Source organism: Scophthalmus maximus, chromosome 22, assembly GCF_022379125.1.
Source record: "Scophthalmus maximus strain ysfricsl-2021 chromosome 22, ASM2237912v1, whole genome shotgun sequence".
Classification (NCBI taxonomy): domain Eukaryota; kingdom Metazoa; phylum Chordata; class Actinopteri; order Pleuronectiformes; family Scophthalmidae; genus Scophthalmus; species Scophthalmus maximus.
Genome location: NC_061536.1, coordinates 9,284,933 through 9,301,654, shown reverse-complemented (window position 1 = coordinate 9,301,654; position 16,722 = coordinate 9,284,933). Strand labels below are relative to the sequence as shown.

General features: G+C 49.3%; 1 protein-coding gene across 2 annotated transcripts; it reads right to left on the bottom strand.

The window, feature by feature from the left end:
* Positions 1-1,643: 1,643 nt before the first annotated feature.
* Positions 1,644-16,279, bottom strand: efna1a (ephrin-A1a). Of its 2 annotated transcripts, none has more exons than XM_035621186.2 (5): positions 15,944-16,279; positions 4,684-4,979; positions 3,836-3,901; positions 3,612-3,707; positions 1,644-3,484 (listed from the first exon to the last, which is right to left on the bottom strand). In XM_035621186.2, the coding sequence occupies exons 1-5, from the start codon at positions 16,039-16,041 to the stop codon at positions 3,357-3,359; spliced, it is 684 nt and encodes a 227-aa protein (XP_035477079.1). In that variant the 5' UTR covers positions 16,042-16,279; the 3' UTR covers positions 1,644-3,356. The 2 variants fall into 2 exon arrangements, with proteins under 2 accessions (XP_035477079.1, XP_035477080.1); XM_035621187.2 differs by having other exon boundaries at positions 1,644-3,481.
* Positions 16,280-16,722: the final 443 nt, after the last annotated feature.

The following is a 16,722-nucleotide window of genomic DNA, read 5'->3' as shown; positions in this document are numbered from 1 at the left end:
TACACAATGAGAAATGAGATACTGTTATTTCCAGCTACCTGGATAGAAAGTAGTTTTAACTTCTTCTTTTTTTTATCATGCTGCGGACGGAATATATTTTCGTCCAGATGGTTTGACATGTGTCACTGTTTCAAAACAATGTGGATGAATGTTCAGAGATCGACCGCTGTGACTCCGCAGTAAAGGAGTTACACACGAGGGGCACAAACTTAGGCCATGACTGTGCTCAACAGTCATCTCCACATGCAGAGATTTCGATTCGTGTTCACTTTCTATCTATGAAATGAGGCTTTTGAAAACGACGCAAACATTCGATCTTCTTTTTCTTTTAAATGGTCCTCCGAAGCCTGAACGCATGTTGTTCACGGGGTGTTCTTCGTTTCCATGCTCCACGTCTGCCCCAGTCCCCTCTTGACCGGCCCCATGACATTTATAACAGCGTTAAAAGGTTTTCACACTTGCCATTCACATTTACTCAAGCTGGTATGCTGAACGAGCAAGTAAATAAAAGGAATTGTCTCTTCGTGACGAGCAACTGCTCAGTGGAGCCTCTCCCCGGGGTCAGGTGGTTGAGGGGGCCTGTCCGCCACCTCTAATTTACGGCCCTCCCTTCGCAAAACACTGGCGAGTTGTGAGGCTGCGGCACCGGTTTTTGGTGCTACAGCTGTTTTTACTGTCACGGCCCGTAAAGCTCCCCTGGGAAGGGCAGAGACGAGTGAAGGGGAGATGAGAACAATGACTTGTCATGCGACTCGCAGATGAGAAAAAGGAGTCTGAGGAGGTGTGTGTCTGTGAGTGTTGGGGGGTTGTAGGTCGCGGTGGAGCCTTTACAGATGGGTGAGATAAAAGTAGAGGCATCACGCCCGTGTCTTCATGCCAAAGGGTAAACCCCCGATGGTAATGACAAACGGAGCTTTGTCTTTTTATCAGTGCAGTGTCGCCTTCTCCCGTCTCAGGCCACCTTGGCCTTGATTCGGTTCAACTCCTGTCACATTGGTGTGCGTGTGAGCCATTATCTGAGCCATTGGCTCCTCTGAGAAAAAAATTGATCTTTCATTTAGGGCAATGAAGTGAAGAACCTACCGCATTGCTAAGTGCTTTGAGTGTGCAAGGTCTCACTGTGCTTTGAGCTAAATCGTTATTGTTACAGCATTTAAGTTACATTAATACGCAAAACACCTTTGTCATGGCTTTGCCACTTAGTAAATCCCATCTGACCGGCATCATGTTGCCACATGTTTAGATATCGAGATAACTGCAGCGACGGCTGAGAGTCATCACTCGCGACAGTGGGACGCTTTTCAGCTGCTGCCGTTGGTTTAAAGATGCATTCAGACTTTATTTTGTTGATGCCGGAGAGGTTGCCTGACTCTTGACACAAACCCCTCTGACACAACAGATCAATAGGCCTGCAGATTACCTCAGGACAGTCTGAAGAATGCAGGAGACCACCTTGAAAACTGGCACTGCTCGCAACAAGGCGAGAAAGAAAAAGAAATGGAGAGCTCGAGGTGCATTTCAAAACCACCTCTTGATGACGGGCCTGCGAGGAAAAAACTGCCATGCCCTGACCCATGCCAGCCACACCATGCCTCAGTTATCATGCCTCATGCCTCGGTGAAGTAATCACAAGGACGCCGGTCTGGTTTTCCAAAAATACCTTCTTTTTTTTTTTATTTCACATGAAATGTTCACATTTAGAATATTTATCAAACAGGTCTGTCATATAATCTTCTATATATATATATATTTATATATATACATATTATACACTTCTTTTACTTACACATGTACAAAAAATTAGGTAAGAAGAGTTCAGGTAAAAAAAAGAAGAAGAAGAAGACTGACTTCAATGGTCCGTCTTACGCTGTTGTGCTCCGTTGAAGATGTGCTTGGCAACGCGCTCGGAGGCCTTGTCTTGTCTGTTGCGAACTGGTGACTATACGATTGTTTAAATCATTTGAAGACAATGATAGTTTCTTACGAAAGTCTAAATGGCCGATTATTTCACTTTGTGTTTTTAAGTATTTGCGTGTTTTCTGCCTGGGGTTGGGAACATAGGGAAGCACCATGACACACAAGGGTTGGATCCTGCAGTAAAAAAAAAAAATAAAAAAAATAAAAAGATTTGATGCCAGCTCTTCATGTCGGACAGTTGAACCAATGCAACAGGAGCTAGATCCAACAGACAGAGAAGTCCAGCTTCTCCGCAGTACACGCAAGATCTCAGTGTTTGCTTTTTTGGCAGAAAAACATTTTGTCTCACCGCGCTTTTCCCAATCAATCGCTCCGCAGCTCTCGCACAAGCTCTTACTCGCACTTCAATACACACACACTTTTTCCTTTCACGCAAGTACTAACTCTACCCGCAGAAAGAGAGAGAGAACACCGCCCCCCCCCCCCCCCCCCCCCCCCCCCCCCCCCTCACTGCCAACAGTAAACATTTCCTTTCATAAGCACATGGTATATACAGTAAAACGTTCCCAGCTGCAAATGCTATAATTTATCTTCACAGAATGTACAGGTGACCCAGCTCAGTGTGGTGTGTTCTCATGTGTCACAGAGCGTCTGATGTCAGTGTGCGTGTCTCGTGTGAGACACCGATGCGGAGTGGATGCTCGTGTGTCTGGACCGTGCAGTGTCGGTGCTACAGTGTATAAGCACGTGGTCGAGTTTCCCAAAAAAAGAAGAAGGGATGTTTGTGATGAGACAACAGCCCCTGTTGTGAGTTAATGCTACGGTTAGAGAAAGTAATCACCCGGGGCGCCAACGCGACTCCGAACCATCACGACAACAATACTACGAGCAGTACACGACACTCAAGGGTGGAACAGTGTACAAGTTGGAGAGAGGACTGATCTTTGGCTCAAAGGGCAAGAGATTACTTTTTTTTCCCGTTAGATGTCCATGTCCATTTATATTTACGCAATTCAAAACAGGGCTCGCGTCATCGTTCTTGATTGCTCTCCGGCCACTTTAGGCTTTTCTCTTCCGCTTCTTCATATTTTCTGCGAGGATTATCATCCCAAGAGGTTCATTGTATTTGGGAGGGAGCCCACCAAAAATACAAATGGAGGAGACCGTGGTGAAAAAAAAATACTGTCACCTCTTGAAGAATAAGACAAAGCACACGTACTTTGTCTCAAATGTTCAAGAGTCACTCGGCACAGGTTGCGCAAGCGAGTCCATCTGTGCTTTGCGAGCGTAAAAACCCCCCCCCCCCATCTCTCCCTGTGGCCAGCACTGGGCACGAAAAGCTGTCTTTTTGAGTCAGTGGTTTCATCCCCACGGACTGTCTTCATTGTAGTCCCTGAAAAAAATGGTCGGCCCACAGCCAGCAGTCCTTTCATGTGCCCTCAGTGCAACAATAGCAGTAATGAAAATGGCACTAGCAATGAGAGGATTGAGAGGGACGTAGCTGCCACTGCGGAGTTTGTCCGTACACTCTTCTGGACATCTGGCAGGATCACCACTGGGTCATCTGCTTCAAGATGGGAGATAAAGAAGACACATTACTACCACACATTTTACACCCCGACGTAATCCCGAATGTGCCTGAATTGTTCTGAGGTCAGGAGTAACTAGAACGGAGGCAGGGCAGGTCAACATACCTGCAGGCAATCTGTTGGATGGGTTGTGAACTCCACCCCCGGCTCCGACTCCGGCCCCACCTGTGCCGCCTTTAGCCACTCTGGCCTCTTGAGAGCCTGAGAGGAGAAAGAAAAAATGCCATCACTTACTCTGCTCGGGCCTTGCAATAGCTTTACAAAACCATACGAGGTGATTGTGTGTTGCTCCCCTTACAGCCAGGAGGAGGGGGGGGGGTTCAACTTACCATCGGCCGCTACGACGTCCACCCTGAGCCTGAGGCACTCTTGTCCGTGGTGGTGCAAAGGCTTGGCTGCGGGGAAGCGAGAACAAACAACACGAGCGTTAACATCCTTAACTTATGCACTCATCCTCCTCCGGCCCCTTAATCCACCTTCATGCATGTGCGCACACGCGCACACACACACACACACACACACAAACATGAAAACACTTGGCAACAGACAGGCACGGGGACAAAGCTTTAGGAGGCCATCTGTGACCAGGCGAAGTGTGTCTTGTCCTGCCGTGTAGCTAATTACAGTCCAGGTCAGGGTGCTAACGTTGCGTACTCTTCGTGGTCACATTCTAGCAGGACGAGTATCGGGTAAACTTGGCAAACTGAGCCGACACCCCAGTTCCGTGTCCGTGAAAAGCTTCAAAGAGGACGACCGAGACACTCCAGTCGCCTGTGTCACGGTGAGCACACGAGCGTGCCAAACGCCGCTGGACTTTGCCCTTGTTCAGATTGGAGATTTTTAGCAGCATGACTCTAGGGATGGCAATGATCCAGACTGAAACATCGGGAATCACTGAATGGAATGCCATTAGAATTGCGCACTGATGCTTTTCATTCCCAAATTATGAATTGTTCTATCTTTCGTGATCACCTGACGTCAACCCTTTCCCTCTAGTGGCACCATTGACGTTGTGGTTTTTATGTGAAATGTCTTGGGATATATAACTTTTGGATGGATTGCCAGGAAATGTGACACACACACATCCGAGCCCCTATATACGCTGTACACTCGTAAAAAATATTGGAAGACAAGACAGGCAGGGACACATCTCAGAGAAAGCTAAAGTGACACTTACAGATATAATAGTAGCTTTCTCCTTGGCGGAACTCCTTCCCCAGAGTAAACGGAGTAAAGCGCTGGAACTTTTCCGAGAACTTCTCAGGGGCGTGCGGGGCAAACGGATGGCCGCACTCCCAACGCATCTGGTCGTATGATTGGGGCTTGCAGGAGTCGTAGTCCTCGCGCTCCACCATGTAGAGCACGTATCGCTCGGCATCCAGCAACGGCACCTCGCCCTCGGGGTAATGGGGGCAGACGATGTCCAGGTAGTCGTTGAGCCTCACCTCCACAGCGTAGTCGTCCCATAGGAACCTGAGGGGGAGGGGGCACAGAGCGGTTAGGCGAGTGGCAGGAGACTGATAACCGTGGTTATAGCGTCGGAGCGGTAATAAATATAAGCCTCAAAACCTGTGATTATATATTGATCGGCCACACGCCAGTGTACAACAGGGAAATCAGGGGAAGGACTGAGAGGTCTGGGAATGCAAGATAAAGAGAACAGGAAGGAGAGATAGAGAGCGTTTGTGTGTGTCAGGGAGGAATGAAGAGGGAAAATGCAATGGGGGGGGGGGTGAGCGGCAGAGAACACGTGCATAAATATGGATGAACGTGGGACCAACGTCGCTGCTGCTGCTGCTGCGTTGAGAGCGAGCACTGAGTGCACATTGATCCTTCGTCCCACAGGAGTCGAGTGATGTTTACAGAGAAACATTAGCAGTCAGTTAGCCCGTCAAGACAGCAGATGAGTATCGACATCTGCAGGGCTTCACTCTCTCTCTCTCTCTCTCACACACACACACACACACACACACACACACACACACACACACACACACACACACACACACACACACACACACACACACACACACACACACACACACACACACACACACACACACACACACACACACACACACACACACACACACACACACACACACACAGAGGAGAGAGAGAGAGAGGCAGAATGCATAATGATCACTTAAGAGAAGTAGAAACACACCTGAATTTACTCGGGACAAGGTTAAAAATGAAGGTCCTATATGTTTTTGCACCCATTCATTAGGGTTCAGAGAGACGCGCAGACGAATGCAACGCGAGTCTGGTGACGGCCAGCGACCGTCTCCGACCGAACTCCCTCTCATTACAAACACACAGAGAGAGAGAGAGAGAGACAGTCAGACTGTCTGCCTCCCCTCCATTCTGCCCCGCATCCCTCCCTTCACTCCTCCGCCCTCTCCGCCCTCTTTTTACGATGATCTTTAAGTAAACTAAACATCCTCCGCCTCCTCTTACATCTGAGTCAAAGAGCACTCACGGGGGAAAAAACTAAAAACTAAAAGTTTTTGCCATTGATAGAGACGATTTAACCTGCACTTGAGGCAGGTCAAATTGGCTGTATCCCAACTGTCCATAATTCCTTCCGCCGTCTGGATTTTCTTTCAGAGACGTTATGAGTTTATCTCCGGGGAATCGACCTATAAAAGGTATTTCAGCCTTGTCCCCTTCCTCCTGACTGAGTGACTGCTCCAGGGGCGGCTCATGGCTAATGCTCTCTTCTCATCCCAAGACATGTATCACTGGCCTGGAGCGGTAGCTGGCCACGAGCAACACACACACGCACACACGCACGCGCACACGCACGCACACACACACACACACTTCCCACTAATTCCCATCTATCAACAACCTAAAGCAGATGCTACCTACTATTTACACCCACCAAACACCCCCCCCCCCCCACCCACGCACACACACACACACACACACACACACACACACACACACACACACACACACACACACACACACACACACACACACACACACACACACACACACACACACACACACACACACACACACACACACACACACACACACACACACACACACACACACACACACACACACACACCTCCTCCCCTGGTACCGAGCTCCCGAGCGATGCCTATCACTTTACTGTCTCCTACTGTTCTGCATCAGCGGGGGTTCCCTGAGAATGGATGACATTTGACGGATTTTAAATATTTTCACAACAGCGGAGGAGAATGTGTGTCTAATATAGGGTTTTGTTGCTTTTGCAATGAATACACGCGCGGCTCCGCAGCCTTTCAGCAGCTCAAAAAGAAAAGAGGCAACCATCCAGTGACTGCTATTTAATCTGATCTACGGAGCTCAAGGAGTTAGTTCTGGGGGGGGGGGGGAGAAACCCCAAAGAGCCTTTGCGGTGCTAAACCGACGAGCAAGAAATAAACCTCGACGCTGAAGGCATTTCTTTCCTCAAGCTGATTTTTCTTTGAGATTGCTGATGTTTTCCCTCATAACCCCCCCACCCCCCCCCCCCCCCCCCCAAATGTAACAAGCAGCATTTGGGGAGTTTGAGCTCGTGTGACAAGGTCCATATGTGTGACTGACGATGAAAGTGCACAGGCCCCCGTCGCTCGTAAGCTGCTGTTGTTGTTTGTTGCCAGGGGTCTCTGTGCCCCCCCCCCCCCCCGGTAAAAAGGACAGACGCTGTGGCTCCAAACTCCGGGCCCTGACTCCTGCTCCCCCTCTTGCTCTCTCTCCCCCGGCCCTTTGCCCCTCTCCGCCTGACTGCATTCCCACAATACTGATCACCAGATTAGTCGGCGACTCCATTACAACAGCAACACTGTCCCGTTAAAAACAAGCACCGTGATGAAACCTCCATATATCTAGCGGCGCTGATAGCAGTGTGCTCTGGTCAACTTTTTTTTCTTTTGGGGGGGGGGGGGGGGCTGTCGAGAGCAATAATTAAAATTTAGCTGTGGTCTAGACGGCTTAGTGCTTATCTGTCAATTGCCCGCCACGCTCTGTTTACCAGATTGGCACTAAAGTGTTTTTTCCTCCCTGCCATTTTCAATTCAAGTCGAATCGACAACACTATTGAACAAACACTGTTGTCTGCTGTTGCCTGACAGTTACCATGCCCCCGCGAACTCTCTACACCCAGCCCCCCCCCCCCCCCCCCCACACACACACACAGAGCCCTGATTACAACCTGGCTGCGGTATGGTCCCAATGTGTTCATCAAAAGGGGGTCGAAGGGGGGTACAATTAAAACACAAAAAAGGGGTATTAAAGTTGCCCCGGAGGGGGGTAATTATGGTCTCCGGCTACCCACTTCCCAGCCCCTTCAGGCAGAGAGTTGGAGGGGGGAGAGAGGGCATGAATAGACGTGGGAGGGGTGTGCTGGGGTGTGGTGGGGTGGTGGTGGTGGTGGGGGGGGGAGGTCAGAGGGCTTGAGCTGGGGATGGCTTTTGAAGTTTCTCTCAGGCAGCGTTTCTGTTCGAGTGCTACAGTTGCTTCCTCAGCGCCGACGTTTCATAGCGCGGCTCTGTTCGCAGCGCGCCCCTGCTGATGGAACACCTCGCCGAGCAGGGAGGACGGTGGCTGAATACGCACCCGAGGAGGCTGGCTGGCGCCCTTTCATTAACGGCAAGCGGTTTTAACCGTCCTGCTGCCGTTTGTTCCTCTCCGACGCCTCGGCATTGAAACGTCCCACATCATCGGCTTAATTAACCGATCGGAGCGACGCGGTTCAAAGAGAGCGCCGGCCTCGGCGTGAAAAGGTTTAACTAACAAAGTCAAATCATGCCACCTCCGCTTCAGCGGACAAAATCCTCTTTTTCATCCGCCCTCCCCCAGTGTGTCTCCTTTGTTATTTCTCTCCTGCAGGCCGTTTCTCTCTCTGTGCCACTAGGCCGCGTTGATTTACTGCCATCATTTATCCCGGGACGCTCTCTTTCAACGACGGCGACGCTTGGAGAAGTAGCAGCGTCGGGGAGCTGTACTCTCCAGTCAAAGATGATTTGTGGAACTATGGCAGAAATGCAGACACGACGGTGTGCATGTGTGTCTCTCTCAGACCTGAGATATTTAAATGTGTTTTTGTTTATGTCGAAGTGTGTGCGTGTGCGTGTGTGTGTGTGTGTGTGTGTGTGTGTGTGTGTGTGTGTTGCGTCTGTAGAGCTCTGAGGAATCTGGGAGTGTTTTTCACTTGTGATAATGAATGCCAGTATTGAACGCGTTTGATAGCAATGAAGGAATGTCAAGTGGTCAAATGATGTGCGTGTGTGTGTGTGTGTGTGTGTGTGAGTACACAATCTGGTGAAAAGTAGACTACAGGCTGTTCCCGGCCACTGTTCCTCCTCTCCTGAGAAGGAATTCCTGATTTATTGAAGCCTCTTCAGGAGCAAGAGTCTAATCTCTCTTCTTTAATCTCTCTGGCCAGCGTTTTGCTTTCTTCTCCACCTCTGCCCCCTCCTTTCATCCATCCATCACCCTCTCATCTCTGCACTCCATCGCCCCGTGGAATGCCGGACCTCAGAAGCAAAGGGGCCGCGCTGCGGATCAAAGGTCGGACAATCGCCGAGTCAGCGCTGGAGAATTTTGTACAGCGACAGTCTGTGCCAGAGGCGGCCTCGTGCATTTTTGATTCTATTGGAGGGAATGGCTCTCTGCAAAGATCGATTGAAATCTATTTTGAAGACAATGGAGGCCATTGCAGGACAAACTGCAAATATCTGACCACTGCATCTACAGAACAGGAGCTTTAGTCCAGAATCACCCGGAGCAAATAAACCTGACGATATTCCTCCTGGGTTTTACACACTATATGTGACCAATAAGGTGAAGGGGCCTACGTCACAGATGAGTGAACGGGAATGTGGGGACCACCTAATCGGCTCGTCCAAGCCTGGATTATTGGGTTGACCAGAGGCTGAGCTTGAGTCCATTCATCAGCACCAGACCCTGCTTAATACAGGGGCTTAGAGTGGACAGCGAGGCCCGGAGCAGGGGCCGAGGCCCCGGGTGCAGAGTAAGGGGTGAGACAAGGCAGGGTGGGGCTTTTTCCCCCCCTCCATTGTTCTCACATAGAGAAGGGGTATTACTACTCTACACTGGAGTTTTGGGAGTTGAAACGACACACACCGACTATTACTGTGTGTGTGTGTGTGTGTTTGTAAGTGTGTCTACTGTTGCAGAGCGGAAAGTGAGATGTGTTGACAGAATAATTAACGACATTGGACATAAGGGAGCTGTTTCTTTCAAGATATATCTGTGCGAGCTACGTGACTCCACAAGGGAGGTGGTGCATCGGAGCACATCGGAGTTGCGTCGTGGGCCAAGTTAAGCAGGACTGTTCAACGTTATTGCTCAAACTCACTTCTTCTTGTGTGTGTGTCTCATCTATCCATCTATTCATCCATCAATGTCAGCCGCCCCCTCCCACTCTCTGTCCGTCTTTCATCATTCAATAAGCAAACCAGATCCTCATGTCAACTCTGTCCCTCCCCCCATCCCAGACTCGCCGAACCAATCACAACCTGTCCCGGTGGTGGTATTCCAAATATGCAACTTTTTTGACCCACTGTTTGCATATCCATGCTCAATGCAGCGTGGGCACGCTGGGGTCGTCATAGAAACAAACATGCTCCCAACTCTTTCAGCTCCCTTTTGACATAATATTCCGGCCTTCATTCTTTGCACCGTGTGACTTTTCGTCGTCCATCTCAATCAGCTTTCTCCCGTCTGCCATTCAACCTTTGTCCGTCCGCATCATTGGTCATTCTGCTAGCGTTCCTGACTGAACTCACAGACCTCCCTTTGCCACCCAGCAAAAATGACAAAGCTTGAAGTCCAGCAGAGAAATATTTGGCCGAGTCCACTGCGCTAAGGAGGCTTAGATGAATACATATGCTCTTTCCAACTGTCCCACGCTGTCCCCTGAGCCATTTGTATCTTATGGGGGCCGGAGCAGAAAGGTCACAAATGACATCACATTTGTCAGAAGGCAAATGTCTGTGCAAAAAAAAAAAAAAATCTATTCTTCTGGATTTTGCTGTTGTGCTGTGTTCTTTTCCCCCCACAAACATAGTCGGAGCTTGTCGCCTAATGAATCCCGTGGGGACTCTACTATATACCAGTACAGGCCACAGTTATTGAATTGATTTCTAAATGTAGGAATAGCAGCAACACTGGCTCAACGATACCTGGCTCTCAAACGTGTATTCATAAATCTGACCTCTAGGGGGCAGCAGCATTTGCTGTGGGAGCGTGTTTACACACTAAATCCAGACTTTCAACAAGCAGAACAAAAGAAGGCAAGGGAAAAACAAAAGTTACACAATGAGCCTTATTCAAACAACAAAACAAACACAGTGCCTCATTTTCAGAGATTTTATCTGACTCTCGCCGGCCGATTCTTCCTCATCCAAACACATGTGGCCCGTCGGTTCCCTGAATGTCACCGGGACTCGACAAACAAGTCCGGAGGACGCACGCGCACATGCGAAAGACAGGGCAAACTCCACCGCATAACCGCACCATCGTCACAAGTCTGCGCGCTAATGGTGCTTTTCTTCCTCTCCGGTTTGTTTTAATGTGGAATTGAAGAAGTGAGAAGGAGAGGAGGGGAAGAAAGGGAAGGAGCAGGGGATGTCTGCTGCGTAGATAAGGAAGAGGCCCGGGGATGGGCAGGGGTCAGAGAGAAACGCTGGTGGGATGGACCGGGGTGACACTGATCAGAGGGGAATCTGCAATAGGGACAGAAAGAGATCTGACTGCGCCGCGTGTACATCCCAAACCCTCCTCAAGGCCTGGCAGCTGAGCACGTTCCTCGTGAAAAACCACGACGCACGATCAACGACTCTCAATCTCCTCGCTCTCAGAGTTCAAATGTATTCATTCCTCAAACGAGCCTGGGAAATTCAATCAACTCCCGAGTACAGACGTTTGCCGTCTTGCGTGTGCTGGTGTGTGAGAACTGCATTGTTTATTGTGCAGACAGGATACGCTGCTTTCCCGGGAAAAGACGTGGCCAGGAAGAGCCGCACTTCACAGGGGAACACACAGCAGACAGCGTGCAGACTTCGCCAACACCAACGGCACGCCTTCGGGAAGCTAAAACCTTTGGCCTGATTCACTGTCTAGTGCAGTCAATGAGACAAAAGCCCTCATGCCTCCGACGCGGCAACAACAAGCAGCAATATTGAACAGGAGGGGGGGGGGGGGAAATCAGCTTTTGGGGGAGAGAAGACAAAAAAACCTTGACCACGGCAAAGTCTTCGAACGCAAGACAATTCATCATAAACATCGACACACTTCGATGGACATTGAGCCCATAAGAGGCGATTACCATCCGTTTGAAAATCTCCCCAGATTGAATTCACCAGACAGATTACAAGACAGATTAAGGGTGGTGGGTGGAGAGAGGGACAGATGATGTGGGAGGAAGATGGAAGCAGACGTAGGACTTTACTGAAGAGCATGACGACCTAAACAGGGGAGGGGCTTGGAGCGAAGGTTGGATTACGAAGCGACGTGGGAAACCAGGATATTTTTCCCAGGAAAAGTAGCTCCGCTTCAGATTACTTGGAAATCACAGAAATCTCTTATCTTTTGTGCTTTGGGCCGAGCTTTAACGCCCGCTCATCCTCCACCACTGCCTCAGCAAGGCAAATCAAGAGCAGGGGCGCACACATGGGCAACAGGCAGACGAGTGAAAAGAACGGGAAGACCAGAGTGGCTTTTCATAGGGGAGGCAGAAGAAGAAAACTTTGGGGGGAAAGAGTTGAGCGGGAAAGACAGCGCGAAGGAAAGGGCAAAGTGCCTGGTGACGGATTGCCACGGGTGCCATGGGCGATTAAAAAAAAAAAAAGTCCACACCTCTTAGCAGGCTTCCCTCCTTCCCCCCTTACCCCCGAGAGCCAGAGATGGAGGTGAGGAAATAATGGACTGAAAAGGGACAGCTTGTAAAGTTGAGATAAAAGCTGGCGAAGGAGGGAAGGGGACCGAAAAGACAGGGGGAGGCCGAACTAAAGTTTCCCAGAGGCAGAGCCACGGCCGTGTGAGGAGGGGCCGGCCTGAGTGGCAGCCAGTATTCAGGGCCCGCCGCTGTGACCGAATGACTGACAGACTGATAGAGGCCGTGCCACTTCATCACATAGTGAACTCTGACCCCCAATCGGTCACACCAGTTACAATTCTCTTTCTGTGGCTCACTGTGAAGACCCTTCCCCAATTTGTATAGGAAGTATCCCAAAGAAAACACCCACACCGGCTGGAGACATACCAAGAAAATCCTTCACGTGGGTGAAACATACCTTCAATAACTCCCCAGTTTGAGCCAGCGCGGCACAAAAAGCATATTCAATTAAATTAAACTGCCGAGACAGAAATGATGAGCTAAAGCAACCTGGAAGCAGATTTTGCATTTTTTAATCCAAATCAAAGAGCTCATTAGAAAGGCATAGCAAAACAAACTTTGAGAGTGAGAAGGGATTAGCTCAAAAATGTGTTATGATGACAAAAAAGGTGATTATGAAGACGACGGCGATGATGATGTCAAAATAAACTGGGGTTCGAACAGATGTGTGTATGTGTGTGTGTGTGTGTGTGTGTGTGTGTGTGTGTGTGTGTGTGAGAACGCGAGCCATGAAACAGTTAACAGGCTCACAGAACTGGAGACCACAGAACCAAGCTGAACAGGGAACCTGGCCAAGAAGAGGGGGAGGGAGGTGCCGGAGAGAGGGAGAGACAGGTACAGAGCAGAGGAGGAGGAGGTGGTGGTGGAGGAGGAGGAGGAGGAGGAGGAGGGGGGGGGGGGTCTACTTGTGCTCTGTCAGCAAGGAAGAAGGGGGAAAGAAAGAAAGAAGGAGTGAAGGAGCAGATTATTGCCTCACGTTAGAGTCGTAGAGTCCATAGGGCTCCTGGGACGATGTGAACATCAATCACAACTGTGACACGTGTGTGCATGTGTGTGTGTGCGCGGGTGCGTGTGTGTGTGTGTGTGTGTGTGTGTGTGTCTAGGTTAATGTGTATCAGAGCATGTGAGTCACTAGAATCTGATGATGGCGTACGGCACAGTCACTCCCTTCACAACAGACACGTACACACACTTGGCATGCCGGGCAGCCAGGCTGACCGACAGGGCACACACCGGTGAGCCACTTTCCAGGAATCAACCCGAGCTCGGGGATTTAGGCATGTTGCTAATCGCGCACAGAGGTTTACCAACACAATAACAACCAGAGAGGTTAGGAAGTGTTGAAGAACACACACACACACACACACACACACACACACACACACACACACACACACACACACACACACACACACACACACACACACACACACACACACACACACACACACACACACACACACACACACACTCATACATATGCATGCACTGTTGCCCTGCTGCTCACCACTACTTTCAGCATGTGTGTGTGTGTGTGTGTGTGTATATGTGTGTATGTGTGTGTGTGTGTGTGTGTGTGTGTGTGTGTGTGTGTGTGTGTGTGTGTGTGTGTGTGTGTGTGTGTGGCCCTCCTCGACCAATACACTGAGAAACAGGAAATGAGCCTGTACCACATGGACCAAAGTGATCAATCTGAGATCAATCTTTCTGAACAATGGGATGGAACAACAAACTGAGGCCAAAGAAAAACAGCGGGGAAAGAGATCTCATGAGGGGGAAAAAAGATGGACGTCATCAACGCACTGTGTAGAGGTGAAAGGGGAGAGCAGACTGCTGGTGAACGACGAAAAGCACCAAATAAATAAATAAATGAGTAAAACATCTCAGAAACTCTGTGCTTTTTTCTGGGAATACAGGATTAAGAGTAGCCAAAGGGAGAGATTTAGCACAGTCATCCGGGGGAAAAAAAGTAGCAAGTGCAAAAGGACGGATTACTAGTATATTTACAGGAATGATTACTGTCGCTCCACAGCAGGGACCCGACACGACGTCTTTCCATCTGGGACTTCTGACTTCATTCTGATTTTTTCAGTGAAAGGCTTTGTCGCTGTAATTATGGCCTTTCTGAGAACAGTAAGTGCTGTAGTTTTAACCACAGGGGAGATCGGGAAGGGAACACGGCGTGTGTGTGTGTGTGTGTGTGTGTGAATGGAGGCTTGTGAGAGAGAACCTTTGGGTATCTGGGTGTTTCAAAAGCCAAGACCAGACATGTGTTTGCACACGCTGATTGATTTGGACGGCGTCAGTGCTTGTGCGACTGAGCGTCCTGGGTTGTGATGGAGTGATTGCCTGCCAGGAGTCTCTGTTTGTGCCTGCCCCGCCTGGTCGGGAGGCGTGATCTTGTGTGGGTGCACGTAGAAGTTCGTCTGTGGTGTGTAAACCTAACCCCTTCCCCACCCCGAGCCACTTCACCCCGGCCATCATCAACCATAATTCTAATTGACCCCCACTTATGCCGAAAGGCCCCTAACCCCAACAATTTGAGCTCCAATTTCTCGTCCCTGAGCAATCCATCTCTCTCCCACAGCGTGACCTACTGGCCAGGTCTCACGTTACCTCCTCTGTCTCTGTCACACGCCATTATTACTCGTCTCACCACCTGAAATATGAACGCCCCCATGTCTCCTTGACAGAAACGTAACCCCCCCCTATGCGATATCTCTTGATTTAGTAGATTACAGCAACCTCCCACTCCAACACAGGGGTCGGAGTGTCTGTCAGATGCGGGAGGATATTGCAACAGATATTTCAACACCTCTTGCTGTGATTCATTAAAACAACAACAACAACTTTGCCGAGTCCACCCCTATTGAACTCCATCTTATCTAAAATAAAACAGAACACAACAAGAGAGCAACAAGAGTCGAAATGTTGATTAAAACAAACAACAACATCCTTGTTGCGCACGCGTAATGAAAATGAGATTTAAACCTGAGCTCCACGGAAAAAATATCAGCACAAATCCCTGCATCTCCATTAAAGCCCCCACATCCACACACATGGAGGAGCCTTTCATCCCCCTCCGGGAGAACGAGCTGCTTCTGCTTTCACTAGAAGATAAACACATCACATAACCCGGTGTGACATGCTGCAGCGCATGTGCACACATTGCGAAAGGGATTAAATGTGAACAGGTTCGACAAAGTATTACAGGTAAACAGAAGCATAATAGCAGGGTCGAGCCCCGGACCAATGGGAGGGAGGTGGGGGGGAGGGAGAGAGACTCCCAACTATCCCGCATTATCATCACAACAGCCAGTTGCTTCGATCACAAATTCATCACGGCAACGTCGCTGAATATGCATGAGAGCGCAACTGCTCAGATGCATCTGCATATGGATCATAATCCACTCTGCACAGGGGGATTATGTCGAAGGTTCATTCATATTTAAGATGCGAAACAAGTTTCTGGTTTTGCACTGACGGCGGAGGAGTGTTCGAATGCACCGAAAAACACATTTGATAATCAGATACTTACTTTGGGTTCGTGCTGTTCCAGGAGACACTGTGCCGCTCCGCCGACGCAAACCGGGCGCAGACGCTCACAACGAAGCCCACGATCCAAACCAAATCCATGGTGGAGAGGAGTGGAGGCGTGCAGGGAGGAGACACAACTCAGGTAGCTTGTGTTTAGAAATAAGAACGAGAAATAAAGTGAACCGACACGAGGTGGTCCGCGCACCGGCACCACTGCGCGCTCGAATCAAGCTTTTACGCACGTAGTGGTTTTGAAAGAAGAAGAAGAAGAAAAAAGAAGCAAATGGACTCGTGGAGGAATGAAAAACTGCGGAGAGATCGCGCCAACTCGACAAATCCGTAGTGAATGAAAGCTCGAGGTGCGTGGACGCTGGTTTTGTGAAACGCCCACAGCCACGAGTCCCGCCTCCTGTGCCAGAGGCGACCAATCAGCGAGCTGTCCGTGAGACGCGAGCTCCGCAGGTTTCTCCGTTTTTGCCCTGGGTGTCTACGTGATGTGCACAAAAAATATTACAATATTGCAGCATACATACAGTGTCTAGACTAACCCACAGCACTGGGGTTCCCTTTGTAGAATTTTAAATATTATTATCGATACGCACTTGTTGAATGTGTTTGATAATTATTAAATTATCACACTGCATGGTGAGTTTGTAGTAAAAATGCGCAATTTTGCAGATATATGTAATCCTTTAATAACATATTCTTTATCAAACATTTGCAATCTCATTAAAAAAAGGGAAGCAGGTTATACTTTGAGAATATAAACACCCAACCAAA